Source organism: Maniola jurtina, chromosome 17 (assembly GCF_905333055.1).
Source record: "Maniola jurtina chromosome 17, ilManJurt1.1, whole genome shotgun sequence".
Lineage (NCBI taxonomy): Eukaryota > Metazoa > Arthropoda > Insecta > Lepidoptera > Nymphalidae > Maniola > Maniola jurtina.
Window position 1 is genome coordinate 7,436,778 of NC_060045.1, and position 22,140 is coordinate 7,458,917.

The 22,140-nt window shown below is 36.6% G+C and overlaps 1 protein-coding gene across 8 annotated transcripts in view; it reads right to left on the bottom strand.

Annotated features, from left to right (window-relative positions):
- Positions 1-5,280: 5,280 nt before the first annotated feature.
- LOC123873606 (rap1 GTPase-activating protein 1) overlaps positions 5,281-22,140 on the bottom strand; it is a 375,763-nt gene continuing 358,903 nt past the window's right edge. For 7 of the 8 annotated variants that reach the window (XM_045918516.1, XM_045918514.1, XM_045918513.1 and 4 more), the window contains 10 exons: positions 16,487-16,631; positions 14,967-15,242; positions 14,337-14,518; positions 13,535-13,632; positions 11,849-12,205; positions 11,145-11,241; positions 10,274-10,451; positions 9,516-9,551; positions 8,667-8,830; positions 5,281-7,921 (listed from right to left, as the gene is read on the bottom strand). In XM_045918516.1, the coding sequence (XP_045774472.1) occupies positions 7,778-7,921; positions 8,667-8,830; positions 9,516-9,551; positions 10,274-10,451; positions 11,145-11,241; positions 11,849-12,205; positions 13,535-13,632; positions 14,337-14,518; positions 14,967-15,242; positions 16,487-16,631 (1,677 nt within the window). In that variant the 3' untranslated portion in view covers positions 5,281-7,777. The remainder of the gene's footprint in view (positions 7,922-8,666; positions 8,831-9,515; positions 9,552-10,273; positions 10,452-11,144; positions 11,242-11,848; positions 12,206-13,534; positions 13,633-14,336; positions 14,519-14,966; positions 15,243-16,486; positions 16,632-22,140) is intronic. The other variant, XM_045918517.1, reaches the window with a different exon arrangement.

Genomic DNA, 22,140 nt, shown 5'->3' on the forward strand with positions numbered 1-22,140 from the left:
AATTGATACAATTAATGACTACTTAGTTAATTTTTGTACGAATTCGATAAAGACAGAGCTAATAGGGGAAAACATTAAAGTAAATTGACCTTAACCATTTCCTAGGTAATACCATACAAATGAAGTAAGTACTCCTTACTGTAATTTGGAAGAACATAGCTTTGTTATTTTTTTGAATATCGCAATTTTGCATTAAAAACGCTCTCCTGAATAATCGTATTTTTGTAGTTAACCGTTTGTTCTCTGCGGTCGTCGAGAAGTTAAGTAAGACATGACTCCCTGCTGTGAGATTTGAAGAAACAAAGCAACAAAGTGCCCGCAGTTCAGGGACGTACTATGTATTTAGGAAATGGATTTCCTTTTAATTTAACCTAAGCAATAACTATACTTACCTACTTTTTATATTTTTCCTTTCAATTTACCGAGGTTAGGTAAATCGACGATTTTTTCTAATTAAGCTAGATTGAATGTTGTTGCCCAAGTATAAAATAATCTTCTATCAACAGTATTAACTAGTTTCTATGCGTTTAAATTGTGTGAAAATGCTAACTTTAAACTTGCACTGTGACAACCCTGCAAACGGCTGATCGCAGAAATAAACTCGTAAAACCTTTGTGAACTCGAAGGACCGTTTAAACGTTTGTCAAGTATAGCAACGACTAGGAAAAATCTATGGCAGTTCGTATTACTTATATAGTAAGTAGGTACCTATATACTTACCTTGTTATTATTTTATCAAACATACTGTATATGTATATATAATGCGGGATACCCAGGGTACAGGAATGTTAGACAACCCGTACGTTTGATATACTTATCCAAAATTCACCCTCTGGCTACGGACATGGTAAACAGCTAACACGCTTGAAATTCATCAGACGCTGACAAAGTTTGGTTTGATGTTTTAATTTAAGTAATAAAAATATCTCTGAATATCTAAAGCAAACAGTTTACGAAACTCTTCTGAATGAATTTCTAGAAAAATTAATTCTTCTACAGCCCGGCTAGCATGGGCAGTAGATAAAAATTATATCCCCGATTATATCCACTAATTTCTATGACATCAGTGGATATAATCGGGGGATATAATTTTTATCTACTACCCATGTTAGCCGGGCAGTAGTACCTAGTAGCTACCTACATAAAATCCATACTTATTTCTTCGGAATTTATAATCTCTAAATTGTCTAGGGTAGCTTCGGTCGTAGCGTTCGAGCGATGCTGCGTAGAACCCGATCAGCCGGGCGATTCAGAACAATCGATTCGGAAAGTTATCGTTCGATAAGACGTGTTTTTCAATGAAGAGTACGTCTTATCGGACGGTAACTTATCGAATCGAGTGTTCTGAATCGCCCGGCAGGACTCGGAAGTTTCATGAAACTGCCACATCCCTTCCAAGTTAGCTCGCTTCCATATTAGACTGCACCATAACTTACCACCAGCTGTGGTGAGTTCGCTGTCAAAGGCTTAACTTGTATCGGAATTTTTAAAAACCTATCCATCTATCCTACAGTAAGAGAAAGCCTGGACTTCGTCTGTGTTGGTGTTAGCTGGCGGTCGTGCTCTGCCTTTACGGAGTGTTTTTTTTGTTAAAACTGACTGGAAAGTGCTCTAAGGGGGTGCCGTGCGTATGTCGGCGAGCGCCGGCACAGGCGCGGTCCACACTTGTATAGTTTAACTAACTTGTTACAAATAACTACAAACTTGACATTGGCTAATCTTTGTAAAGCCAGACGACGACGAGAGAGGGAAAAAAAAGGAGAAAGCCTATGGAATATGGATTGTGTAATTACAACGAATTTCAGCAGGTATCGATACGTTACCGTATCAGATCCCATTTGTTTCACGATAATTTGTGACGTCACTGAAATTTCAGCCGCGTCATTGGTTAGACGTAGAGGTGTCGGAAGTGCTTAAAAGTATCGATAATTATGTCGTATCGATATATTTTAAAGGCGTTAAATTGATATTGAGATTTTTCGAAATTTAATGTTGCGAAAAATAATGCTACTTATCTATATAGGACCACACTAAAAACTAATTTAAAACCTTAATCATACATACATTAGTTTTTATGGTTAGTTACGTACCAACGGAACCCTATTACTAAGACTCCGCTGTCCGCCAGTCCGACCGTCCGCCCGTCTGTTTGTCAGCGGGTTGTATCTCGTGATTCAGAACCAGTGGTAAATTATTATTTGAGATTCAAAAGCACTTGTAAAAATTTATTTGTATAAAAATCTATTCTATTCTATTTTAATCGTAATAACTAGAGAGTTGGAATTTTCACAGAATGTGTCTTTCTACAGCCGCGCCGCTAGTTATAGTAGCAATAGAAATAAACATTACAAAATCTCCACCATGAAAATTAACAAAAAATTAAAAAGTGTTATTTATTGTAAGTACGCAAAACTTCGTGTGCGAGTCCGACTTATCCATTTTTTTTAAATATTAATATCTCTTTTGTCAATGACTCAGAACTTTTTTGCATTTAACGGCTTTTTAGTTAAAACACGGCAATTATTTATTTATAACTTTGAACAAAAACATATAGATATTACATCGGTAAGATTTTATAAGAATACTAGCGACCCGCCCCGGCTTCGCACGGGTGGACGTTTATTTTTTCTATTTTCCGGGATAAAATATAGCCTATACGGATTCGGAAGAATCCCTCTAAGTAATGGTAAAAGAAATTTTGAAATCGGTCCAGTAGTTTTTGAGCCTATTCAATACAAACATACAAAAATACAAAAATACAAAGGTTTCCTCTTTATAATATTAGTATAGATTAGCAGTTCTAAAATTCTAGTGTAAAAATATCTAAAACGAAATATCGATATATATTATATCGATATTTTTGGAACAAGCCTAGTTGGACGTAGAAATACGATTGAGCGTGAGCGGGGGTTCACCTCACACCCTTGTTTGATGGCGAGCGATGATAGCGCGATACTTATATAGCTATCATGCTATATACCGGTATAGTCTGATTGGAATAATAATTAGTAGATTATCCTACACAATCATTTTTTGTAGCTTCACATCCTGAAATTCTTTCTCATTTTGTATTTAGGTAGGGTCAGCAACACAGCTAGGTTTGCACTCGTCCTAATCGCTTACACTGGCGGGTGAAAACCTACCTATATTGCTGTTTGTACCTATACGTTGCAACTGAGATAGGTACTTAATAAATTATGATAATTAATTTGCAACTGAAGCTTAACATAGCATAGTTATTAATAATACAGTTTCACTGAGACGGATCCCAGGAAGGAGCATCAGCTTGTATCATCATATTGAATATCGTCATATAACATTACTAGAGAATGCCAGCGGCTTCGCCCGCGTGGATTTCAGTTTTTTTAAATCCCATCGATACTCTTTGATTTTCCGGGATAAAAAGTAGCCTATGTCCTTCCCCGGGATGTATCCCGAGTCTATACCAAATTTTATTAAAATCGGTTCAGCGGTTGGGCCGTGAAAACGTAGCAGACAGACAGATAGACAGACACACTTTCGCATTTATAATATTAGTATGGATAGGTAAAGTACGCGACAGATTGAGATGGCAATCGGGGTATGAGGCGGGAGGACGTCCCACATCACCCGCAGCGGCTTAACGCAGGGGCTGTGCGAGTGTGCAGGGCGTCCTCACCGGTTGCCATCTCAAGCTGTCGCGTACTATACCTACCTGTAGCTGTATCTTTCGTTTATAGCCTTTCCTTTTAGCTTTGCCATAGTCGAGTAAAAAGTAGCGCAACATTCCCTATCCTATGCTTTTCGCATCCAATCAATACCTACCAGCCACATAGGTACCTATTCCCGGCATCGTCATTGCACCTTGCTCGAGGCACATGAGTAGCTCGAGGTTTGATCCTTTGATATTAGTTTCTCCAATAATATAAAAGCTTTGGAACGGAATTAAATTATTAACAGTGAAAACTGAAAACCAGTCGGTTCCAACTTCCATTGAAGTATAAGGACACGACAGAGATAACTACTATAAAGAGATTTTAAGGGGAATTTCACGGGATAGTTAAGTAGGTACTATCCCGTGAATTTTGAATATTTTAAAACGTTGAATGATTGAGATGAAATTAATGAATGCGGAGGTATTTAAGATTCAGGAGCCACGTTTTACGTACCTAACACAGAGTCCACCACCACTTAACAAGATACCTACATCAAACATAGAAAATACTGTTTCAATTGAAAAAGATTAAAAAAGAATGAAGAAAGATTGAAGCAATTGAAAAAGAACATATTATCCTTTTCGCAATGAATCATCAAGTTACAGTTCACCTTTCCCCTACGTTCAAATAGGTAGGTACTTAAAATCATGGCACGACACCATTTTTACTGGTTCTTAATAAAAATGTTTCGGTGCTAGAGTTATAGCTATTTTTCATTAAATACCCCTCCCGAGTCCTGACCCATAAAAACCGTGACGTGAAGTAGTTCAAAGCTATTAGGGAATGACCTTTATTTACATTGATGATTGAGAGCCTGCCCACATAGTAGGTAGGACCTACAATGTACATTGTTGGAACCACACAAAGTGCGACGTAAGGTGGATTTTCAAGCCGAGCGTTTGTGACGTCAGTGACGCTCTGTCGCGGCGTCATTGACGCCTTGACGCCACAGACGTTTGGCTCGAAAATCCACCATTTCTTGTACGGCTGCAGAATGTAGGTGTATGATTTTTGAATAATTCAAAAGAAAGTTTAGATCGAAGTATGCTTTAGAAAAAGCTGACCGTACGTATTGAACCCGTGCTCGTCCTTTATTTAGTCCTGAAATAGCGACATCTGTCGGGTTTTCGTTACAATTTTATTACGTGTTTGAGGGAAACTTCACTTAAACTCAAGCTAGAACCTTAACCGCATGATTAAGGTTCTAGCTATGGTGGCGTTTAGTATCCATGTGGAATACGCTAGTATTCCACATGGATACTTAACCACATGGGTGGACATTAGATCACAGATCCAGTGTCTTCTTCAGCTTAGGTTTAGCGCTTAACTATGAGATGGTGCTAGTTTTTCTATTGCAGTGTGGTTTTATTTTATTCTCTCTTAAGATTTTTTTGTCAACAAAAAACCGAAGTGTTTTTATACCACAGCTACAGCTAGGACGATCTACTATTTTGTATCTGATTCTTCTATTTTGAAAATTTTTAGGAGTAAAAGTTCAAAATAGAAAAGGTAATAAATCCGGCCAGTCACTTTTGTTTAAAGTAATTCTGTATCTAGCATAGGATACTATAATGAAACAACAATATTTATTTAGTAATTAACTATTTATATATTTCAATAGTATCTCTTATAATTATAACTAAGTATATCTCTAACGCTCCGCGCTCGCAATATTTGGTTTAAGTCTAGGAGAAGAATCAACAGTTAGTGTCAACTTATAATCATAATCAACAGTCAAACAAAGATCTAAATGATTACATTTAATAATTAAAACTAAATGTAAACTTAGAAATATGTTAGCGCGCTTGTCAACTGAATGATTCAAAATACTGATTCATCTCTACTATGGTAATTATAAAAAAACTACTCTATTTAGTGGGGAATGTTAACTTTGGTATAAAATATTAATTATAAACAACAAAACATAATCAAACTCAAAGACACTCGAAACGATCCTTACATCAAGCATAAATTAAGAAAAATACTGATTAATTAGTCTAAGACTGTATTAATTAATGTATATTTACAATGCCATGAATGTTGGCGAACTTAGAATTATAACGTTTTTTGAAACAATCCTTTATAAACTTTAAGCTGATGTAGATGGCGTTAATGTCGACAATCATAATGTTTTACCTCTTTTTTTTTTGTAATTCGTTTTAGGGTTTTTTTTCGCTTTCGATCGGAATACAATTCGTAATGTAAGAAATCAAGTTTTCTTTTCATTCTTACTTAAGAAATTATTATTAATTGAAAATCAGAACACAAATCATTGCACAGAACTAAAGTAAAGCCACAAAAATATAAAACATCGACTGTGAACTGGTAATATGTACTAGCTCAAACAAACTTTTTTTTTTTATAAGTAGGTACTTAAGTACTTATTTGATGTCACAGTTCAAGACCGTTATCGAGCTTGGAACAAACATTTGAAAAACCATGTACACTAGAGGCGTCAACTATACTGGCGGCGTATACAATCAATTTATAGGTAGCTAAAGGAAATAAATTTATTCCTTCGTCATGTAAAGTTGTTAAAACTGAAATAGTACCGGATGCCAGCTCACAGTCGATACACAAAAAATACATATATTCCGAGATATAAAATAGAAGTTCTAACATTTATTAGACTATAAGATATTTTATCATAAGTTTTTTTCTAATGCACCATATAAGTAATAGGCTTCTAGATAGTAAAGGCTTTGTTTTGTAGGTACCGTTTTTTCTCTAACTTTAGGTATATTCTGAGAAGATAATATACATTTACGCTACATTTTTCTTTGTTTTAACAAATTCGTATCTTAAAGAACTACAGTGACACCAAGTCATAAGAATTTTTTGACATAAACAATTTAAATAACTAAGGAAAGAACATCAAAAAGACAACGACATTGTTTAATTTTTTTTTTACAACACCGCACCTAAGTACGACATTATTTTATGCCTGAAAAGATAGTTATTACATTCAGGTAATTTAATAAAAGGTACATTGAATTTGAGTTTACATTCGAATTTATAAATATATTTTCTGCATTTTGGAAGGAAAATATATTATAATTTCCATGAAAAGCTATAAACATGATTCTTTTTATTATTTATATTCGTGAAATCTACCTACTTCGTGAAAAAAGCACTCCTACTGAAAACTTGTAAATAATAAAAGTGTGAGATAGGTATTTTCATATCCTTAACATAAATAATTCAGCTAAAATAATAGCGATTTTCTATATGATATCAGTCAACGATGTATTTTTAAATAATATAGACTGGGATATAAAAAAATATGTACTTACTACACGTACAATCTAAATACCATATCACGTTTTATGGTAAGCTATTGCAAAATTCGAAAATTATTATTGCACATTTTTTTCAAATTGGCAATATTATAATCATTTAATAGGGAAAAGTGCCCATACACATTCAACTGTGATAAATAGCCTAATTTTGTTCCACCGATGAAATACAATGCCAATATGCAAACTTCCACCCAAATGGGCTAAAATTCAAGCTGTCCTTTTATTCAGAAAACGTTTAAAAGATGGTAATTGGTAATAATATGTTTAGTCGCATAAAGTTTCGTTTCATCAACTTACAATCAACATAAAATTTCAAATCATCATTCATTTACCATCCACAAGATGGCGTACTTAACCATCGATCATTTAAATCATCTACCACACTAGATGGCATTGTTTGCTTATAAACCACGAATGTATGATAAAGATGGATCGAGTGCTCGTAATACCTACTTGAAACAAAAACCTATTTATTCGCTAATCGCTTTCGACCGCCGAGCGAGATCGGTAGATCGACCAGTGTGATCCGATCTCTCGCTCTAATTTAGTAGTCGAAGTGAGACAGCAATAAGTAGGTATTTACTTTAAGTTGGTATTAGGAGCGCTTAAATAACCTTTACCTATACATTCATGTTACCAACTTAGAACAGCAAACATAAACGCTAAACATTGATAGCACTAACATCGTATTCTAATACAGAGGTTGTTTCAAAGACGCTAAACATTGATAAGCCCACAAAATGAACCTTAATGCTAATGTCTTTCATGGTGTTTCCACGACTTTCAAGCGGTGGAGTCGTGTGTGGATGGGTTGGGGATGATGGTGGTGGTTTGTTCGCGATGTCGCCTGTCCTTCGATACCGCCGCTAGTTCCGCTTGTAGTGTTATTATTCTCTCTCGTAGGCATTTTATTTCGTTTTGCCAAGTCTGCAATGAAACAAAAATAAAATTTAAACATTTGGGTATTTCTTGATTACTGATCAAAACCTAGCAGCTATAATATTAGAAGTATTACATTAACTGAGAGATCTGTTGCCGAAAAAATTAAGGTATTATTCTACCAGAACACAGCAGAAAATTCTAATTCCATTCCTGTACCGCTTTGGCCCCTATAAATAGCTTGCCTTAAGTAATAAATTCTTCAAATATTCTCTTGCAACAGGTCTAGTTTATCTCTACTTTACATTTTACTTTAGTTTCGTAGTTGTTTACTTTAGTTCTACAAGCTCCTGCCACAACTGACTGACGCGACGTCGCGTACTGCTCGCAAGCGTTGGGTCTCTCCATCGCTCGCTCCATACAAACGTAGTTGCAATTTCATTTGAATATTAGGCAACCAAAGTCCATGAAATTTTGCAGACATATTCTAGAAACTAATATCTATGCCTGTGGTTTTCCAGATTTCTGTTAAAATATTCGGTTTCAAAGTTACGCGGTCTTAAAAATTTACATACAAATCTTTGAGCCCCTGTAATTTTAAAACTACATATTTTTAGAAAAATCTAAAACACCACAGGCACAGATATTAGTTTCTAGAATATGTCTGCAAAATTTCATGGACTTTGATTGCTTAATATTCAAATGAAATTGGAACTACGATTGTATGGAGTAAGTGACGGAGAGAGCCCTGTTAAATAAATAAATCGACAGTCTTTAATCAATAAACACTTACAATATTCTGTTTCAACAGGTCCAGCTTATCGTTCTTCAAGCGGCACACCTCCTGTCGCAACTGTTCAGCGTCACGCGGTGTCGCGTGCTGCTCGCGAGCGTTCGCACCTGCTTCAGCAGACGACATAGACTCTAGCCCTGTGTCGCTGTCAACGTATACTGCACCTATAACGAAAGAGGTGTTTTAATGTCTATTTTTAATAGACTGTGGCATCGTAGCTCCTAAACTAAGGAACCGATTTTAATTTAGTTTATTTTTGTTTGAAAGGTGGCTTGATAGAGAGTGTTCTTAGCTATAATCTGCTGATCTCACAAGACACGAAAAGGCAAGAATGGGAGTTTTATACTAATCTCTCTTCATAGCATTTTATGTTAGGTATTTGTACAAAAATACATCGATAATCTGGGAAAGCGTAAAGTACCGTGTCTTTTGAATTTTCTTTCATTTGACCCTAAGTCATATTCCTTTTTATTCAGTACCTTTTCAAAATTGTATTACACAACATATATATTGTTACAAATTCCGCTGCACTGTATACAACACAACAATCCAACTTATCATACTATCCTTTTCATAATACTCTTACGAGAAAAGGACAGCTTGATATATCTTAATCCTGTGAATGTGGTCAATTTTATGTTTTGTGTGTATAGCAGGCTTTGGACCATTTACTAACTAGAAGGTAAACATAGGAATATAAGTATAATAATTATATGTGATCAAAAAAATATAGTGTTTATAAAATAAAAATGAACTACGATTGCGTCATGCTAATATATATAGTGCTTCACATAAAGCTTGCCTATTTAGTGTACAAATATACAGGGACACATACTCTACAGGACTAACCTGTAGCTTTACCACAAGTCAGCCAGTCCTTGTCGTCTATTTGAGAAGAAAATTCAATTCAATATCTTGTTTTGTATATGTAATATCAGACGACATCTTAATTCCAACACACAACATAATAATTATAAAGAAAAGTATGCGTATTAAAAAAAATCTTCTATTTAATGATAACACACAATGACAATCTACAATAGACAATCTGCAATAGGTAGATACTAGATACTACATGAACGATTTTTTTTTTCGGTTGAAATTAACTCCTTGACCATAAAAACCGCAAACTCTAGAAGTTAAAACAATATTGTTCTACGTTAAAAATTATCAAAGTTAAGTACAAGACCTTGGCCTAATTTCAATGTTAGCAGCAGCCATCTTGAAATTAATCCATGTCTGGCTGTTTGATTTTGATACTTAGTCTTTTTCTGTTGATAAACTATTTTTTTTATTCAGGCGCAAGTTAGACCTTGACTGCAATCTCACTTGGTGGTAAGTGATGATTCAGTCTAAGGTAGAAGCGGGCTAGCCTGGAAGGGTTATGGTAGTTTTTATTAAACCCATACCTACTCTTTTGATTTCTGTACGGAAGCTGTCGTAGTAATTTACAAATTGCGAACAACCAAATTAAATTTGTATTTCGCGGACAGAACCGTCTCATGCACCTTTAACTTGGTCCCTATTCAAGGTCCGTTAAGGCTATCTACACGGTTAGACCCGTTTAGTGCGCCTTAAGAAGTTTCGTTTCATAAGTGGGTACTCACCAAGAGGATCGAGATCGACGGAGTTGAGGCTGGAGTCGTCGCTGTGGTCGTGCAGCGGCGCGCGCGGCGGCGCCACGCGTGACGTCACGTCGGGGCTGGACTCGCCCGAGCCGCCCGCCGACCGCACCGACACGGCGCTCGCCGACGACGACGCGATGGACGACTTGGAACGACCACTCTGAGAACAAAACTTACAATATGTAGGAAACTGTGTGCTTGTTAGGTTAATATCTCACCAAACGTTGATTCGAGAGTCGAAATAAAATAATGTCAAAGTAAAATATTATTAACCACTTCCTTAACTACTGTTTAAATATATAGAGCACACTTGCTTAGAGTTAAGTTTATTTACGCCAGTGGTATAACGCTGTCTCGTTTTAACAGTGTCATAAGTCTGAGCAAAGTCAAAGTGCGCTCTATAGATCCTCTTTATCGGCCTTAGTGCCGATATCAACAACATCGAGTGACGTCTAGCCGAGGAATAAATTGGGCGTGATGACAGGTTTTGTATTAAAAATCTGCTATTTCAAATTTACTCAGTCACCGATTTTAACTTCGCAACGTTTCCGCTTGGACCTTTGGATGTAGAGCTGTGGGGACAAACTTGAGCATTAAAACAAGGCACATAAAGTCTATTTTATTTTAATGCTGAAGTTTTTGACACTCGGAATATTGTGAACCTTTGTTGACAATGATGATGATGATGATGAAATTTTATTTACGTGTCTATAGTTTCCATTATGATTGTGTCGTACGAAAGATTAAAACTTTGCTAACCCCGTCAGGCTACCATTATACGTTTGCAAGCGTTATGCAATTCGATGATCTGAATACGGTAGGTATAATATTTTATTCTACCTACAATACTTACATTAGGTGTAGGTGTATCGTGCAGGTTATTAATTTTCTTATTCAGCGCATTGTTTTTATTGCTGTCACCCGAAAGATTGGTGTCTACGCTTGGAGATCTGAAAAAGTTGAAATAATAGAAATAATAATTTAATTGCCTTCTCTTTTCTCTGAAGATTATCTCATGACGGACTAAAGCCGAAAGCGATTTTTTCTAAAAATTTAAACATTTTTATTGTTAAGTAATTTTTTTATTTGTATTACAAAATATAACCATCCTTTCGTATTCGCCGCAGTCGGGAAATAAAAAAATACAGGAAATACTCAAAAACAAAAGTTACCATACTAGTCCAAAATGTTTCCAAAGCAAATCGAATTTTATCTCAACAACATGAGTTATCAAATTGTGTAAAACAATTTTGAAAAGTACCAAGTTTTGTTCCTCGCTTGTATGATATCCATGACGTAGCGGGAATAAAGGTCAGTTTTCTTATCAAAAAAGCTCGATTGCGATGGAATGACAGCTACAATGTCACGATCGCAATCCCGTCTGATTGGTTGATACTCGCTCACTATTGGCTACAATGTGTTGTTGCAACAAGAATTCCATTTTAGCCAATAACAACAATTGCGATTGTAATAATGATTTAGCAGGTTTTGCGGAATCGAGCTACTATTCACTCTCTACTTTGCCACACTATACACTTGAGTCTAGATGATACTAACCTGACTTTAGGGTTTAAGACCTTTCTGACGGTGTCAATAAATCTAGCTCCCGGTCCCTCTTGCTTCGGTGTGCCTTCAGGTTGTGGGGAAACTGCTCCGGGCTCATTCCTCGCCCCCGTACCAAGAAACTCAATGGTCTTCTCCTTTAACTTATCAGCCAATGCTTGTAACAAGGACGCGCGGGTCCTTTGCTCAAGCTCCGCGAACTTGAAGGCTTTGTAGCACGCGTTCTCAGCGTTGATGAGCTTGGTAAGGAGGAATTCTTTAAGTTCTCGCCCTTTTCGGAATACAGGTGGCTGGGGAAGCGTCGGTCCGAAAAATGGTACGTCGTGTCTACCTGTGACGGCCACCTTGTACCTGAAGATAAAAAAGATTGTCGAATAAGCAGAAATTCTTATCTACCGATTGAAAACCCCGATTCATATTAAAACGCAATTAGTTGTATCTGAAATAGCCCAAACTATTAGCAAGCTGAAGTGGCAGTGGGCAGGCCTTGCCTGTCGTAGAGGCGATGGCTGTTGGAGCCGAAAAGTCCTTGAGTGGAGACCGCGTATAAGCAAACAAAGTATGGGATAGCCTCCAGAACGATGGACTGACGATAGAAAGCGGCTGGCGGGAAGTGGCTGGATGAGGAAAGCTGAGGATCGGGTGTGGTGGCGCTCGTTAGGGAAGGCTTATGTCCAAAAACGGACGTCCACAGGCTGATGATGATGATGATAGTTGTTTTACACAGACGATATTGAGAATTGATGCCAATAAAAAAGTATAACATTACAGTAGAATGGTAGAATGTGGCGTGAAAGTTCAAAGAAGTCATAGTCTTTGTATCGCTTCCAGGTATTTTAAGTAGTTTTTAATTTTTACCACCATAAAATGTTACTTTATTAATAGGTATGAGGCAAGCCCTTTACAATAGCTTCCAAGTAGGAAACCAAGAAAGAACTTGTTAACTTCTTAAATATCAACTAAGATCTGTAAAAGCTCGTCGCGTAGCCAGCAATTAAAATCATCAAAGGAGTTTCGCTCGGACAACAATTTTATAGTCGTCATAAAAAAAAACTCCTTAATTACATAGTCACCATTCGTTTGCATATAAATTACCGGGTGAATTTCCATTCCCTTTTCCGAGCCATTTTCTCAGCTTCCTCATGCAAATATTGCCTCTGCGTTGTTCGAAGTTATACAAACTTTATGCTAAACAAGCAACTTGACAACTGTATAATAGTGGAATTAAAAATGAAGAAGTTTTTAAGATGTGAGTTTTACTCGTAACTTATTGCGAATGGAAAAAGTTTCTCTTTTATATTTCGTTGTTCAAACTTAAGGAAAAACAATAAAAATTTAATGGAGCTAAGGCAAATTAGTAAAGTTTGCAGGTAACTTTTGAACTTGCAAAAGCATTAAAAAAATCGGACAAGTGCGAGTCAGACTTACACACAAAGAGTTTCGTACCATCGTATAAGAAATAACTCTATAATTTTTTTTACTATTTCGTGGCGGCCATTTTAAATTTTTATTATTTAACGCCAATAGAAATACAAACTATGTAAAAATTTCAACTTTCATGGTTTCAACTATTACGGTTTAGGGTATACAGCCAGCTGACAGTCAGACGGACGGACAGCGGAGTTGGGGTATGGAACCGTGAAAAGTAAACTAAAAAAGAAATAATTCTATTATCTCTACCTGGTCTCCCCGTCAGCAGTTTCCACGGGCGTGACCACGATGAAGGCGTGTAAGAAGTGTGACGCGATCATGTCTGGAGTGAATGGCGTTGCTTTTTCCTGAAATAAGAATTATTTCACAATATTTGAAATTATGATAAACATAGTGCGATTCTATACCAGGGATATTTTAATTGTCTAAAAACACTCCGATGCCTTGACTCTTGAACCGAATCTTTAGAATCATGATCACTGTCACAAATTTATCTATTTTTTACAGGGTTTATGAAGGAATATCTGTGTAGGCATCTACCGTTACGATTTTAGTGTAGCCTAATTAACTTTATAACAATCATTCAATAAGATCTTGCGTTCTACACCGCCTTCATGCCTGTATATAATGTCCAGACTGCTTCAATACCCAGATGGATACTGTGTATGACAAAAGCTTGTTAAAGATTAAAGGCCGATTCACACCAAATGCGTTCACATGACATGTGCGTAGTGACGCGCGTAACACACCGGGTTACACATACGTCCACACTTTACGCAAGTGGTGTGGCATGTTTCATACAGTTTCATACATTACAACGCAATGGTACGCGCTACGTCTACGCTTACGCAGCCTGAACGAGCTGAAGAAAACGTGTTAGTATAGAAAGTTACCTGAAAAATAATCGCCACAGTGTCATTCTCGAGGCAGCAGCAGGCCACGTGATCCTGATCATGATGCATCGCTCAAACACCTCCGTGCTGTTCATTACGACCTAGTAGTAACATAGCTAAGCAAGACTAAAAAGCTACGAAGATGTTAGCTTAGTCACCTGAAAAACAATTGCCACGATGTCGTTCCCGACGTGTCGCTTTCGCTGCAACTGCTGTGCATCGCCGGCCGTGTGCGGCAACAGTGGCGCCACGTGGAACATGATCTCACGATCGTAGAACCGCTCATACACCGCTTCTGTACCCGTATGCCCGTTCATTATATCCAGACCGCCTCGATATCCTGGAATTAGAACGAACAGGCAAATTACGAAAGAGAAAATTTATTTCAATGCCACCTACTTAATAGTACCAATACCTGTACTCTAGTTATCTTAGATTCTTAGCTAAGTAATAGCTTAAGTCGATTGAAACATCAACTATATGCATGACTCTTTAATGGGGTTGTAGAAATTGGCGCTAGCTATACTAAGGTGTTTCGATAATGGAATCTTATTGTTACCTTATCTCTTCCTTACACTTTTTGATGAAAATGTATGATGAAGAAAATAGGTGGGTCTATATAAATTAAAAGACCTGAGACAAAAGGATGTGGATAGTAAAAAGCTTAGGTGTTTAATTCATCCAAGGCCTAGGTACACTAGGCCTAGGTATTAGGTAAATCGACTAGCTTAAGCAGATTCTAATTAATTATTACTTAGAAATAGAACTTCTTATAATGTTTGTTCTACCTTTGTGGTCTCGCAGAATAATCCTCTGTCCAAGTATTTCTAAGAACTCGTTAAATGCGGGTGACGTCTCATTATTTCCGAACAGCTCTTCCTCAGTCGTTTGACCATACTTCTGGTAGAGAACGCCAAACTTGAACGTGTTGACCAGAACATGCTCGTCGAAAGTGGCGATTAGGGATGACGCGTTGAGACACATTACAGCCATGAAGTTGTCCACATTAACTTGATCGTTCACCATTTTGGCCATCCTTAATGGTGACGGCATAACGCCTGAATCTGTAAAAATTTACACATTGTTACTTTTTTTCAAGGATATGTAAGTTTTCTTTAAGGTTTGAGATTTATTCAACTTCATATTCTTCAGTGTTGTAAAATCTTTACTTATTGAACCATTTTATTTTGTATGTTGCGTTGTTGATATTAATTCGAATATTGTATAGAAGCAGACGTTACTTTGTGGAAATCCATGATATACAAAATCAAAAGCTTAATTTGTTACAATCCGCTAAAAAATCCGCGCTTTTTTTGCGGATTATAACAAATTAAGCTTTTGATTTTGGATAATAATAATTCGACCCACTTGCATGAGTCGACGTGACTAATTGTGGTATGTTATCTCCATTATAATACGTTTTGTTTTTGAATATTCAAGTGAATCTAATTATCTACTAATAATTTCGTTATTCATCAAGTAACCTGTTTTACCTTACTCATTATATTTTATAGAATAAATATAAAATAAACTTTCACATTTATAGAAACAAAGAATATGAAAACATTTAAAAGCATCTCGTATTCTACACTGTCTAGAGAATATTACAGTAGCAAATGAAACTACTGCATTTATAGTTTTAAAGTTCTCCAGAGATATACCTAATGTGATAATAGAAAAGATCGTAAAATGAAAACAGATCCTTAGTACTTACACCCGTACGGGGTTTATCCATTAACCCACTTTGAAATTGTTATTATCTACATAAATAAGTTTAAATTACAAGGGTCATGTCACTTGGGTCAGTCAACTCATTACCAAGTATAGGCAGTGCTACTATAGGCTTTAGACAGACACAAGTTTTTTAATGTTTAAGTTTAATAAGGCGTGCTAACGGCACTTAGGCGGTTCGGCACATTCTATTCGGCAGTATAAAAATGGTCTTCTCAATGGAAATGCATAGTAGATTAAATCGTACTTAATTGAAAGACTGCTGAGCTATAAGATTTTGGCTTGGTTTAGACTAAATAGCTCGTTCACACAGGCTGCGTAAGCGTAGACGTAGCGCGTACCATTGCGTTGTAATGTATGGAACTGTATAAAACATGGCACACCGCTTGCGTAAAGCGTGAACGTATGCGTAACCACCCGGTGATGCCGTGTAGAAACCAAAGGGTTTAATAAAAACTGCCATATCTGTTCCAGGTTAGCCCGCTCCCATCTTAGATTTCATCATCACTTACCACCAAGTGAGATTGCATTTAAGGGCTAACCTGTATATGGATAAATAAATAAATGATAAGCTTACTTGGTGTGGGAATAAGTCCATGCATAGTGGTCGTCCGTAGCCTCAGGAGTATCCTGGTGTGGTCCTGGCCGGCCATGTGATCGTTCTTCAGCGACATCACCACTGGGCCCAGGTTCGCGTCGAACCCAACCAAGTTGATGTGCTCCTGTGGACAATATATTATTGTATTAGAGAAAAGAGTAGATAATCCTCAATCGATAGAACAAATTTTCATCAAACATAGCCAAGAACGAACTCCAATAAACACGCACCGAACAAGTGTAACTTAAAAATTTATAACACCCCCGACAATTGAAGGTTACAGTAACTAGAAAAGAGCTGATAACTTTCAAACGGCTGAACTGTTTTCTTAAATTATAGCTAAGAACACTCTCGATCAAACTACCTCTACACAGATACACACGTCAAACTCATAACACCCCCACACTCCTAGGCACCTTCTAGGTAAACGCGTCCCATCTTAGACCACATCATCACTTTCCATCAGGTGTGATTGCGGTCAAGCGCTTACCTATAGTGAATTAAAAAAACCCCTCTTTTTGGGTCGGGGGTTAATAAAATGTATTCAAATCCGTCAATTTTCGATCGGAGTTTTACGTCTACCTAAAGGTTTGGCTAAAATCGTAAATGTAGTCTGAAGGGAAAGGTGTATGTTAACACGACTGCCAAAGAAAAGAAGTGAAATGTTTTCAGGGTTCGTGAATCGTGTACATAGGCAAGGTGTACATAGGTATGTAAGTTTCTCTATCCCGTCATGACTTCTAAATGCTTTAAGAGATTTGGATGTATGGGGTATCGTTAAAGTTCTTGCATCATTCCGAGAGATAATGGCTATAAAAACCAATATAACGGATGCTGGCGCCGTTTTTACTTTTTACATATGTAAAAAAATATTCTTTAATTAATTAATTATTATAGTTGAGACAGCAGTGCAAACTGCAAACTGCAGTGGGGTTTTTTAAACACTTTTTATGTACTTTGTTTTATATATCGCTCCAATGTTATGGCGTAACCATTTGGACACATATTTTGTTAAAAATGATAGTTACCAAGGGCTCGATAACAGACGGCAATCCCATTAAATTAAAAGTGACACAAGGTCAAAGTACAAAAAGCAATGAAACATAGTACCTAACTACTTGATGGGTGTGTTTTTCGTTTATAGTCATTACTTGCTTATGAAACAATAGTTTTAGTTATTCACTAACTGATGCCCGCGACTTCGTTCGCGTGGGTGTAGTTTTTTAAAAATCCCGTGGGAACTCTTTGATTTTCCGGGATAAAAAGTAGCCTATATTCTAATCCAGAGTATAATCTATCTCCATTCTGAATTTCAGCCCAATCCGTCCAGTAGTTTTTGCGTGAAGGAGTTACAAACATACACAGGCACACACTTACACACATACAAACTTTCGCCTTTATAATATTAGTGTGATATTTTTCATCAAGAGCCGAAGTAAATAGATTTGCTATAAGTACAAAATGATGTAAAAGATCACTGCTTTCAAGGCATAAACTTTAGCAAAAAACCGCCCAAGTGCGAGTCAGACTCGCGCACTGAGGGTTCCGTACTCGGGTATTTTTTCGAACATTTTGCACGATAAATCAAAAACTATTATGCATAAAAATAAATAAAAATCAGACAGACAGACGGACGGACCGACGGACGGACGGACAACAAAGTGATCCTATAAGGGTTCCGTTTTTCCTTTTTAGGTACGGAACCCTAAAAATATCTAAAAACCCGACCCTGGTAACGGGCTGGCATTTTTTGAATCACGCTCGTAGGTGTCCAAACTCTCAAAAGATGCGTAAACCTCGCGCAAATATCTATGTAGGTAAGCAATGTCGCTACGCGTAGGTATATATTTTTGTCATGTACAGAAGCGTACGAATTTGTCTTCATTTTTTACCCCCGACCCAAAAAGTGGGGTGTTATAAGTTTGACGTGTGTATCTGTGTATCTGTCTGTGGCATCGTAGCTCCTAAACTTATAAAACTATTTTAATTTTGTTTTTTTTTTTTGTTTGAAAGGTGGCTTAGTCGAGTGTTCTTAGCTATAATCCAAGAAAATCGGTTCAGCCATTTGAAAGTTATCAGCTCTTTTCTAGTTACTGTAACCTTCACTATAAATTATATATAAATTTTTAATTTACACTTGTTAAAAATACAATTGTATGCTTTGCTTATCTGAAGTTATATAATATATTTGCTAATAACAAACTTAATTATGTTGTGGTCATAAAATAATCTTTAAACAATGCAAAATAACACGTATGTTAACATCACAAAACAAATACATGATTACATTTATCTCGGGACTAATTACTTAGGTATTTTCAGTCCCATTCTGAGAATTAATTTGTTTGGAACGTTTCATATTCCTGAAAGGGAAGTCGATATTACGTACAACAGGAAAACGTGGCTTAATAACAAATGAAAAGCAAATATTGACCGTCGAAACTATCGCGTAATGACTATTCACACCCATAATACAACACTCCACTCTCTATTCCACTATTCTGTCTTTCATACTATTTTTAACCCCCGACCCAAGAAGAGGCGTGTTGTAAGTTTGAGGTGTGTATTTGTGTATCTGTCTGTGGCATCGTAGCTCCTGAATTAAGGAACCGATTTTAATTTAGTTTATTTTGTTTGAAAGGTGGCTTGATCGAGAGTGTTCTTAGCTATAATCCAAGAAAATCGGTTCAGCCGTTTGAAGTTATCAGCTCTTTTCTTGTTACTGTAACCTTCACTTGTCGGGGGTGTTATAAATTTTTAATTTACACTTGTGTCACTTTACTTATATCTATCTCTTATGGTAAGGGCTCGCACAGTTTGTTTACGTAATTATAGGAATAGGTGTGACTCATTCCTACATCTCTATTCATCTAAAATAGGTTTAACTCCTTGGTGGTAGTTTTATTTATCGTCATAATCATCGTCAGCCAACAGACGTCCATTGTTGGACCCGTTGGACATAGATCTCTTGTAGGGACTTCCACACGCTGTGGTCTTGCACCACTTGAATCCAGCGGCTCTTTGCAACTTGTTTCATGTCGTCTGTCAACATGGTGCAGTCTACCAACGCTGCCTTTTCCAGTGCGAGGTCTATTTATTTATTTATTACCTTGGGACCTCCGTCTAGGCATAAGTTTTTCGAACTATATTGCCTGCTCATTACCACTGTTATACTGTTGTTTCGCTATCCAGTCGCAAAAAAATAAACAGAAAAACTATTAAAAGTTATTATAATTTTAGAGAAAAGTTGTTGCTCTTAACAATGTCCGACAGAAAAATAAGTAGGTAGACAGATAGATGAGTGGAGCATTAGTGTAAATAAGGAATGAAAGGTTCCGACAATTTACGTCAAAGTTTTATTTGTATTTTACCGAAGGCGCATAAATACACGTATGATAGGAAAATCTCGAGTCACTTGTCATGCCATAAATTGACTACGCAATCGGTGTGAATCAGATACTTTATGCGAACGAGTGATCTCATTCGACTAGTCGTAGATGAAGTTACATAGTTAGAATGACCTAATAAAGATGCGACAATTCATTTAGCAGGTTAATAAATATAGGTTAGTACAGATAGTATTGCTTCTTTGAGATCATTTTCATTTGGTAAAATTATTACTTTTCTTCACGTGATTTCACATGCGAATTTGCACGCATTTTTCTGCACGGATCTCTGTTAAGAATGAGAAGGGTTTTGGCCATAGTTAACCAGGCTGATCAAGTGCGAAGTGGCAGACTTTTTTAAAGAATATTACCATGTTATTCATGTAATTATTCCCCTCCAACTAAGCGTAAAGCTTGTGCTAAGAGTAGGTATGACAATAGTGCAACGGGTGGTATTTGAACCGCCCCCGACGTATTAGAATTCAGTCTGCTCCTTAACCGTTGAGCTATTGAGGCTTTATTGAGAACATTATTGACAATTATCAGGCATGCAGGTTTCTTAACGACGTTTTCCTTCACCGTTAAAGCTTTAAGTGACAAATATTTAATTTCCTAAAGCACACGTAACTCCGAATATTAAAGGTGCGTGTCTGGAATCGAATCCACGACTCCTCGAGTAGATGTCGTAACCACTGGGCTTTTACTGATATTTAAAAAAATCTAATAAGTTCTAAATCCAGCAAGCCTAAGTAGAAGATTTAAACGTGTGAAACCCGGCCATTTGCTATCGTATTAATTCGTGTGACATTCGCCAAAGGCGGACAAGGTTTTTAGTAACACCAATTGTTTCCAACTCTAGGGTGTTGCCGCTTGAAGGTCGGACTGATATCCATCCACAGACAATAAAATGTAATTGTTATGGGGCTAGGTGCTAATTAGTTTCATACATTGTTACGTCAGCCTTGCTACGGAAGGTTTTTTTATAAAGTCCGAACTAAACCTTTGAACGACAAGACCATTGTTTCTGTTAATTCTACGATGCCTTTATTTGTTTTAGTTATAAGAGTTCTGTTTCGATTTTTGTTAATTCCGTGCGAGTTTAGTCTAGCAACTATACTAGATTAGAAGTGTTAGTTTGTGTAAGTTTGAAAAATACTTTACTTAATACTTTATTCAAATTATAAACAATGTGTTTAGGGTCACCTATGCGATACCAGGGCCAAGGAAATTAGAATTTATACTAAGCTTGTGAACCGTTTAGACGTACAACGCCAAAAAGCAAAATCGCACTAAAATCCTGGCGTTTTGCAATACTGAAAGATTACTTAAGCAAACAAAAATATCAATAAGTATTTGTTATCCATATAATTAGGGCTTTAAAAAAACTTAAAAACACCAATAGCATCCAATTAACAAAAGATCACTTACTAAATCGCTTTTACAAACCTCTTTTCTAAACACAAGTAAGACAGTCGTAATCTGTCTGTATCCGAGTGCAATTCCAACGTATTAGCTATACGTGATCGGCTTAGGCAATGCGTCACGGACTAAGTGCACAGAACATCCTTGTAAAATTCTTTTAAGCGAGGAAATCATTAGTGTACTTTGCTTAATTCTACCATAATCAAGTCCGGTGGGCTTGCACCTTAACAGGGCTCTCTCCGTCACTCGCTTCATACAATCGTAGTTCCAATTTCATTTGAATACTAAGCAACCAAAGTCCATGAAATTTTGCAGACATATTCTAGAAACTAATATCTGTGTCTGTGGTGTTTTAGATTTTTCTAAAAATATGTAGTTTTAAAATGACAGGGGCTCAAAGATTTGTATGTAAATTTTTAAGACCGCGTAACTTTGAAACCGAATATTTTAACAGAAATCTGGAAAACCACAGACAGATATTAGTTTCTAGAATATGTCTGCAAAATTTCATGGATTTTGGTTGCTTAATATTCAAATGAAATTGGAACTACGATTGTATGAAGCGAGTGACGGAGAGAGCCCTGTTAAACTGTTTTGTCTGTTCTATCATTTTAGACAGAAAATGCTATAACTAAACCGAACAAGAGATGCGGATAGTCATAATAATATACCTATGTATAATACGCGACAGGTCAAGATGGCAATCCCGCCACGGCCCGATTTTTCGGGTTAAAATAATGTATCACCATTCTAAATTTCAGCCAAATCGGTCCAATAGTTTTGGCGTGAGTCAGTAACACACACACATACCTACAAACTTTCGCT